This window comes from Pinus tabuliformis, chromosome 2_2 (assembly GCF_031772625.1).
Source record: "Pinus tabuliformis cultivar Carrire ecotype Pingquan chromosome 2_2, CPIR1, whole genome shotgun sequence".
Lineage (NCBI taxonomy): Eukaryota > Viridiplantae > Streptophyta > Pinopsida > Pinales > Pinaceae > Pinus > Pinus tabuliformis.
Window position 1 is genome coordinate 1,174,730,645 of NC_142300.1, and position 9,826 is coordinate 1,174,740,470.

A 9,826-nucleotide genomic window follows, 5' to 3' on the forward strand; every position below is an offset into this window, starting at 1 on the left:
GGCACACGTAAAACGACGGTCAGAATGGACGAATTTTTCGCGTCTTTAATTTGTCTGATATCCCTTAAGAACAGGTGGAAAATTTTTAACCATGTGTATAAAAATAAAAATAAAAATTTAAAAGTTTGGGGTGGTGGGGTCCCCAATGGTCCAAACATCTCCCTCATATTTTTAATATTTTTTAATGTAATGTTACATAACTTGACAACATTTCCCTCATAAACTGAGTTATAGAGTGCCTCTCGACGCAATTAGCCGACACATATATAGTAACGTTACACATATCTTCAGCATATATATATATATATATATATGAGGCAACACATATATAGTAACGTTACACATATTTTCCACATATATATATATATATATATATATATATATCGACACATATATAGTAATGTTACACGTATCTTCAGCATATACAATATATGTTAGTTGATATATATATATATATATCTGTGTGTGTATGTGTGTGTGTGTAACGTTACATAATGTGATAACATCTCCCTCATATACTGGGTTATAGAGCGCCTTTTGGCACAATTAGCCGACACATATATAATAACGTTACACATATCTTCAACGTATACCACATATATTAGCCGATATATATATATATATATATAGTTTTAATGTAATGTTATATTAATTGACAAAATCTCCCTTATATACTTGGCCATAGAGCGCCTGCAATAAAAGATTTAATAGCTCTTACATATTAGCGAATCAACTTTTAGTGATTCTTACATATTAAGAAGTCAACTTTGTCATATTATGCATACACCAAGTGATTTCCAAAGATAATTAATGCAAGATTTAGATAATTAATTATTCATGACATATTAATGCGAGATTTGGATAATTAATTATTTTCATGACGTACTAATGCGAGATTTGTATCGTTTAATCGGCAATGATAGCTGGCGTCCTATAATTATAATGGCTAATACCCATGTCAGTACAGACATGTTGCATAATGGGGATCCAGGAGGATTATTACACCGATATCTATTTCAAGTCACGTTGAAGGTTTGCAGATTTTTTATTTTTTAAATTACTGAAACAAATTCAATAATAGAATATTTTTCATTCGAAAAAAGAAATAAATTAACTTTTAATGTTCACTGTTAAAAATAATTTATGAGACAAATTGTTTTGCTATCTGAATCCTAAATAACAAAAATAAAATTAACACATAAAGAAAATAGACAAATGCTCAAATAATTTCTTCTTAAAAATAAAAAATCAAAATTACAACGATGACCTCTCTCAAGAACGTTCTCTAATTACACCCTAGACCAAATGATTTCTACGTAGCAGAGGTTAAGAATGATGTGTTAAAATGAAATTTCAAACTTTAATTCACTTAGATGGTTCCTTACAATATGTATCATAGTCATCATCTCTAAAATCAAAGACACTGTGAGGAGTTTAGTATCAATATCAAAGGCAGTTCTATTCAACTATGAGTCAAAGTAGAAAGTTTTAAAGAAAATTATTCTTGAATCTGAAGATCGAGATTGTATTGATTAGTATATCAAAACTCAGATAGACGAATTTTTGGAAAAAAATAAAAGAATTAAACTAATTTACAATGCACAATGAATTCTAACCAGGTTAGAGTTCATAACTGATATTAAATATAATAACTATTTTGCATTTGATGAGTACAATAACGCATAAGAGATTATTGCATAGCAAGACATAAACTCAATATTCATAATTTTAAACTCAATATTTATAATTTTAAATCCTTTACCAATATAAATAAGAATTTTAATTAGCATATATATTATTAGAAGTATATATTAAATTGCAAAAAATATATAAACTTATACATTCATAAATGTAATAATGTGTAGATTATTGTATTCAAGATTTTTATATTATATATAACATAGCACATTACAAGAATGGTAATATATAAATTTAATTTCCATAAAAATTATGAAACATTATCCACTTAGTTTGTTTTAGGTGTGATAATTCTTTTCACGATGTTGTTGATGGGCTATATTTCAACCATCTCCTTTTTAATGTAATCTATTAAAGAATTGATGGGTTATGTTTCAACCATCTACTTTTTAATGTAAAATTGATCTATTAAAGAAGCAATGACTAACTGTAGTTGTTATAATTATGGAGCGTGTATTTGCATATATCAACCACATTCAGTAATATGGTTGTGCTAATTATCTATTAAGGTTGATTTTATGAGGAGAGGAAGCCTAAAAGTTTTTTGAAAAACCATGACCCCCTACCGTTGGACTCATGTGGTGGATTTCAAACATTGGGTAAATCCAATGCACAGGTCATCCTGCCCAAAGTTAAATGGAGCACATACATGTGGAGAAGCTTGTGGATACAAATTAATAATCATTTTGCAATAAAATAAATAAATCCAAAGCCAATGAAATCCATTAATTATATATATATATATATATATATATATATATATATATATATATATAGATATATATATATATATATATATAGATATATAACTTTTAGTCAAATGTAAAACTAGAATTACACAATAATTTTTTTTAGTGAAATGAAAAACCAATTCACAATTAGAGAAATATCCAATACATTATGACATGGATAATCATAGATGTTTTGAAATTTTAATTTTTGAATACTCCAAAGTAATTTTTGGAGTAAATTTTAGTCCAATTTAATATAGAGAATTTTAGACTTCTTATTTAAAATGTTTTTTTGAATATATGCATTTTTTAATGTATTAATGGATCTAGTGCCCTAAAAACATTTAGGGCCTGGAAATCTAGATAACATAAGCTTATCCTTGAAAATATGTATTGGATTTCAAGTAACATTGATTGGGGAAAATGGTAAATTTTGGTTATTGCGTAATCTTAGTGATGTTCTAAACATTGTTTAATGTAATATTATGTTGACTGGATCAAATTTTTCCATAGTATTTGTTATGATAAACCTATATATAAACTTGCAGAAATTCATTATGGAATACCAAAATAAATCCACATTAACTATGGATTTGATCTCCTAATAAATAGGATTATAAATTTAGATTAATTCTATTTTCAATAACAATATAAAAAAATTATCTACCAATTACAAAAGGTTATAACCAAAATTATATAAAGTTAAATTTTTGTCTCCTAAAAAATGAAAAGCAAAAGCATTTAAAACTGAGTAGCGAAAACTAAGTTTTAAAAAACAATACCAACTTAAAAAGCAAAACTTTCTTAAAACAATAGCCGCTTAAAAAGCAAAAGCCAATTTTAATGTTTAACTTTCTTAAAACAATAGCCGCTTATAAAGCAAAAAGCAAAAGCCAATTTTAATGTTAAATCTCAAAAATCATTGCAATTTAAAAGGCAGCGAGTCTCTCTACCTGCTTCGAATTTCATGCTATAATATGTTTGACTATACAACATAATTTTAAAGATGTTGAAGAGTGAGCTGAATTTTCCAATCACGGCGAAGATCTTTGAGCAGTGGACTGAGTTTATATTTTCAAAGTTGAGAGTCCAAAGATTGAAATTGGTAACACGGTCGCTGCGTTTGATCAGAATTTATGTTTACATAATAAACTGGGTATGATCCACTAAATCATTAAAATTGCCGAGAAGTACTATGAATGTCTACATTGGATAATAAAATAGGGAAGTAACTCAAGCTTCTGTTTACAGTCAAAGAATTAAAGCAGAATTTATGTTTACATAACTATCTGGTTCTGATCTACAACATCATTTAAGTTGCAGAGTACTACGAAGGTCTACATTGGATCATTAAACAAGGAAGAAACTCAGGCCAGTCAAAGAACTATTTCCACCTCCGGATTGCTTTATTCTATCCTAAAAAATAATAATATTCAAAACAGAAGCTGGTGATCAACCATATAGTGTAACAGGAAGACCAAAACCATGGGTTTTCCATTTAATTTGTTTTAAAGATACAAAGAGTAAATAAGTTGAGCTGCAGCCAAAACTAATAATTTCTGTTATACAATATTGTGACAGGCATTCAATGATACTGCTACTGCAACTTGGTGCCCCAATTAACAGGGTGGGGACATGACAATCCCTCAGCCTGAACTTGCTTTAGTTGTTCAATAATTACAGCATACACCACGTATAAAGATCAGAATGATATACATACCCGATGCTGTAAGATTGAGATTTGTTGATACTTGATTTTTAACACCAAAACTAAATTGTAGGAAATTCTAGGATGGAGTTCCAGCTATTTATTTGAGTCCATTGCAAAATCACACATCATCAAACATCAAGCAATTTTCAAAAACCTAGTTTCAGAAACTATACTTGGACATCACAAAATACACATCGCACTATAACTATGCTCTGATATTATCGACACCTCCAACTGATTCAGAATATAGTCCTGAATCACAAACACAACCTCTAAATGAAACTCCTCTGCTTGGTTCTACTTAGAGACATAAAGATGGATCACGTTTAAGGAACAACATGAGATACCTTCATTTTGTCTATCCAATATGCGAGAGAAGTTTCTGTATTTCGAAACCCAAAGAAACCATACTCTTTACTCTTATTCATGCTATGTACCGTTTCCTGGGGAAGATTTAATGTCAAATCTGCAAACCACCAATTTCCCACTTCCTCAATTTTTGTTGGGTGCAGCTTGTTTTCTCTGACAATTGCATCCCAAACTAGACCTTTGTCTTTCATAGTCTCAGCCAGACTAAATCCTTCACCCTGGTATGGTAATGGCTCCAGATCAAATTTTTCTGCTATGATTCCCCATAGGCGTTTCCATTTAAACACATCTCCATTACTACAATTAAAAGCCTGGTTCTTGGCATAAGGGTCTGTGGCAGCCCAAATTTCTTGCTCTGCAATCAAATCTGCATCAGATACATCCGTAAACTGTTCCCATGTAATTCTGTTGCCTGGGTATTTGGAAGGCAGCCCCTCATGTTTGCAAATGGCAGCATAAACACAGAGTGTGCCTACAACATTCATTAAGCTCCTAGGAGAAAAGCCAAATATAATTGTGGGACGGTGAATGGACCATGTTAATCCCTTTTTCTTCTTGGCAGCCTCAAAAACAATATCCTCCAGAGTGTGATAAAAATTGGGCACAGATAACCTAGGAAGCTCTTCATGATAAGGTGCCTCGTGTGCCTGAAAATTGTTTTTCCTGGCCATTGCATCAAAAGGACCCAAGTAGTGTTTTGCCCCTGTCTGAAGACAGATGTGCTGTAAATTCTCTGCATTGGGTAGGAGTGCATCTAACACATTATTCAACATTCTTCCATTGTCCTCACAGTTCTTCTCCTCTGTTTCCCTGCTCACCCAAACAACCCAGAAGAGATGGGTTACATCTAACACATTATTCAACATTCTTCCATTGTCCTCACAGTTCTTCTCCTCTGTTTCCCTGCTCACCCAAACAACCCAGAAGAGATGGGTTACATCTTTCAATGGTGAAATTTTTTCTAGAGTGAGTTCTCTATCCAGAACATCGCATTGAATGTATTGTACTGGAGTATCTGGCGACCAATCAGGCTTAGACCTCCTAGCAACTCCATAAATTTTCCAAGGTCCACTCGGAATGTCAGGTATAGGCAAAATTTCTGCCAAGCTATTGCCCACAATTCCTGTTACACCTATGACCAGCGCGACTCGCTGTTGTTTCCCCGATTTGTCACCAGAACCTTCACCTTTGGGTTCAAAATTTCTCTGCATTGCAACAATACAATACAATGAACCAACAGTGCAATCCCAAATGCAGCAAACTTATCCTTTAACCCATCTAAAGACAGGGTTTATAAGCACCCAAAAGTTGCTAAGCTCAAGTGTCCTAACTCTGAAGCTCAAGACACCTTCTCCAAATTCTAATATTTAATAAATGTGCCATTTGTGTGGACTCGGAAGGAAAGGATAAAGTACCTTGTTTGAGCTAATTTTGGCCAGTCAAGCATGTATCAACGTTCACTATCAAATATTTAATAAATTCACCATCGATGTGAATTCCAAAAGTAAAGCTAAAGTGTAGAACTCTCATTATCAAGTATATAATAAATTCATTCATATATCAACCTTTAAAATTAAATATTTAATAAAGTATATAATAAATTTAATCATATATCAATTTTCACCATTAAATATTTAATAAATTCATTCATATATCAATCTTCAAAATTAAATATTTAATAAAATATATAATAAATTCAATCATATATCAACTTTCACAATTAAATATTTAATAAATTCACTATTTATGTGAACATTCACAATCAAATGTTTAAATTTACTATTTGTGTGATAAATGTTTTCTCAAATAAATTTACTGTGAATTATTATTAAATTTATATAAATAAAATTAAAATTTTCTCTAATATAAAATTATATTATCAAATTTTAATAAAAATACAAAAATATAAAACAATTAAAATTTATCATTTATTTTAATAAATCAAATAAATATAAATCCTCAAAATTCAATACTATTTATATTCAATAGAATCTTTATTACCTTATTTATAATATATACATACAATAATTATAAATCTTTCACTTTACACCCATTTTAAATATACCAATTCACATTTCAAATAAAATGTTAATCAACACTTTTTGCATTAAAGATTTCAATCACCATACCTATACACATGTATTTCAATATAATTAAAGTAATAAAAATACCACCAAGAAAAACTATCCAAAATACAATTTAGACAAATTTAAACATAATAAGATATTAATTTATTAACTAAAAAACTACAAAATGAAAAAGACTCTATAATTTAATTAGTTCTTTCAATCTAACCCGACTAAATTATTACACTTAAGATCTCAATCACCACACACACTCACGTATATACCAACCAGAAAAACTACCCAAAAAACAATTTATACCAATTTAAACCTAATAAAATACTATCCAAAATACAATTTAGACAAATTTAAACATAATAAGATATAAATTTATTAACTAAAAAACTACAAAATGAAAAAGACTCTATAATTTAATTAGTTCTTTCAATCTAATCCGACTAAATTATTACACTTAAGATCTCAATTACCACACACACTCACATATATACCAACCAGAAAAACTACCCAAAAACAACTCATACCAATTTAAACCTAATAAAATAATAATTTATTAACTGCCAAAACTGCAAAATGAAAAAGCGCCTAATAATTTGGTTTTAGTTATTTCAATCTAAACATGCAAAATTATTGCATTTAAGATCTCAATTACCATCTCCATCCATATATATAAATAATTAAATAAATACAAATACCAACCAAAAAACTAAAAAAACAGCTTATACCAATTTAAACCTAATAAATTATTAGTTTGTTAGGGGAGAAAACTGCAAAATGAAAAAGTGTCTAATAGTTTGACTTTAGTTCTTTCAATCTAACCTGCCGAAATTATTTTCTTAAGACATTTCCGTGTTATTTAAAAAATTATAGCATTTGAATATAATTTAACAATTTTTAGTTACAATTTTTATTAACATAATTTAAAAAATTGCACCAAAAAGCTGGAATATATTCACTATGTTATGAAAAATAATTTATACCGTTTATGCTGTTTATTTATTTATTTGGAGTAGTTCAAAATAGGATGTGCTTGGAATGAAGTTTCACGGAACCAAAAATCTTGAAATGAAATTTCACGGAAGCAGAAATCTTGAATTCTCATCTAGTCCTATTCTCTCTAATAAGTGAATAATAAACCTACAAAATCAAAAAATCCTACCAAATTTACAAACTTCGCACCGAAAAAATAATTCACACTTCAATCAAATTTAAACCAGAAGTGATATCGCAGTCCATGACTAAGAACTCATTTGGCATGATAGGGCTGAAATAAATTGAAATAGAAATAGGTTAACAGCCACATACCCCGCGATGGCCAAGGGAACCTGCCTGCCTGGAATACCAGCTCATTGTTATACGCTACACAATAATCCACAGACCAATCTGCTAAATCAGACATCAAAGCGAAGTTCAGGAAGATATGCATCCAAAATCTTGAGTTAAAGGAATTTCCCTAATCCATTAGTTCATTAAATCTTGCCCACAGAACTCATTCTGTGGTTTCTATAGCGCAGTACCACAAGACCATGTTAGTGGATTCTACCAAATCAATGACAAATAGTGAACCAATTCTGAAATTTCCACGTTTTCGGAACGAGAGTGAGATACGAATCACGGTTACCAAATGAAATCAGCGTTGCGGTTCAGAAATGAAGGCAGCTGAGCAGGGTTTCCTGATGGATTTCTGCAACAAATATTTCGCTAGGGATGTTCGGGGGTTTCTGCAACAAATACTGCGTCAGAAATGTTCAAAATTTCTGCAACAAATACTGCGTTAGGGATGTTCACATATTTGGATAAAGGAGACCCGAGACGACGATTTATAAGCTTTCTGCACGTCAGGGAGGACGTAAGATGACCAGTAGATTTAGAATTCTACGGGCAGTCGGTTTACCATTGTGGTGGGGACCGTGGATTGTGTTCAGGGTTGACACCCACATATTGGTTCATAAATGGGTAGTTTAAAGAGTCCATAATGGTTTAAGAAAAAAAAAAAAAAACATAAATTTCAGTATGGTTTTCATAATATTTGCCATCATGGTTAAAAAGAAAAAAAACCATAAATTTCAGTATGGTGAAAGAAATTTTGGTTATAGCTGTTACCTAAAAAAAATTCACTGCAGGACTGTCTAAATTCCTGCACCACTTTTATGATTTAATGTTTTAACATTAACATGTCCAAATACATTGAATGTCAGCACCAAGAATATAACAGCGACTGGTCACAATCTGATCACGAGGAGGTAGAGAAAAAAGTTCTGCATCCATGTCATAATAGGCAATGTGTTCGGTTTTGCAGAGAAAAATAGAAGCAATCCTTGACACCATGCCGCAAGGTTACATCGTGAGTCAACCATCCTCATCCTTATTATCGACCGACTAAGATTGGCCAACCTACAGAATCGATCTGTAAGACACCTACCTACCTGTAACGTTGATTATTTATTTAATGGCCTTTGAATTTTGTGTGTTAGAGCCTTGAGCTTGCTTTTTGGTGTGTGATTGCATTTTCGTGTGTGATTGAGATATCTTCTTTTACTTTGTTGGTATGATTAAGAGAATTATTCTAATAAAGACAATAGCGACAAGAGGCCACCATAGGGGTATATGTGCATGTAGTTCATAGGTATACTTGAACTTTGTTGAGTAATAGGTTTAATGTTGGGATTCCCTAGTAGGGATGGTCGATAAGTAAGCAAGACAACATTTTTGATTATTTCTTCAGGTCCTTTTTGAGCTTGATGATCTTTCTCACTTAAAAGGATAGTAGCAAGAAAACAATTCACATTGTGGAGTTACCTCTTGGCCTGACATGGTATCAAAGCCAACTCCATTTTTTAGCTTTTCTGCCTTTGTAACTTCTTTCTTCCATTTCTGCAATCTACGGGAAATGGTTCTGCCCTTATGTCTATTGAGGTACCATTTAGTTTTGTTACATGATTGTTTTTGTTATAGATATTTAATATGCATTGTGATTATTAAAGAATCATTTTTGTGGGTGTGGAATTTCGTCGAAACTGCTAAGATGGTTTGTGATTTTTTCTCAGATTGTTAAGCATTGAGACAAACCAGTGTAACACGTTCTTCCTTACTACGCGGTCGACTCCTATAGTGTTTTCTAGGCCGTTTATGTCACGCCCCTACACCTGCGGTAGTCTTTCAACCGCTTATAACGAGGTGCGGCACCACCGAACACTTTCTTTTCACCAATACTTATGTTCGTGGACTACGCCTTA

The 9,826-nt window shown here is 31.3% G+C and overlaps 1 protein-coding gene across 2 annotated transcripts; it reads right to left on the minus strand.

The window, feature by feature from the left end:
* Window positions 1-3,895: 3,895 nt before the first annotated feature.
* Window positions 3,896-8,391, minus strand: LOC149197654 ((S)-8-oxocitronellyl enol synthase CYC2-like). Of its 2 annotated transcripts, none has more exons than XM_089405919.1 (3): window positions 8,212-8,391; window positions 7,896-7,949; window positions 3,896-5,714 (listed from the first exon to the last, which is right to left on the minus strand). In XM_089405919.1, exons 2-3 carry the CDS (start codon window positions 7,938-7,940, stop codon window positions 4,467-4,469), a joined length of 1,293 nt encoding a protein of 430 aa, XP_089262045.1. In that variant the 5' UTR covers window positions 7,941-7,949; window positions 8,212-8,391; the 3' UTR covers window positions 3,896-4,466. The 2 variants fall into 2 exon arrangements, with proteins under 2 accessions (XP_089262045.1, XP_089262044.1); XM_089405918.1 differs by having other exon boundaries at window positions 7,896-7,973.
* Window positions 8,392-9,826: the final 1,435 nt, after the last annotated feature.

What these genes read in the sequence shown, in the direction of transcription:
- LOC149197654 (XM_089405919.1), bottom strand. Translation starts at nt 7,940, where the DNA reads ATGAGCTGGTATTCCAGGCAGGCAGGTTCCCTTGGCCATCGCGGG. An exon ending in GTTCCCTTGGCCATCGCGGG is followed by an intron (nt 5,715 to 7,895) that starts GTATGTGGCTGT and finishes GTTGCAATGCAG; the next exon opens with AGAAATTTTGAACCCAAAGG.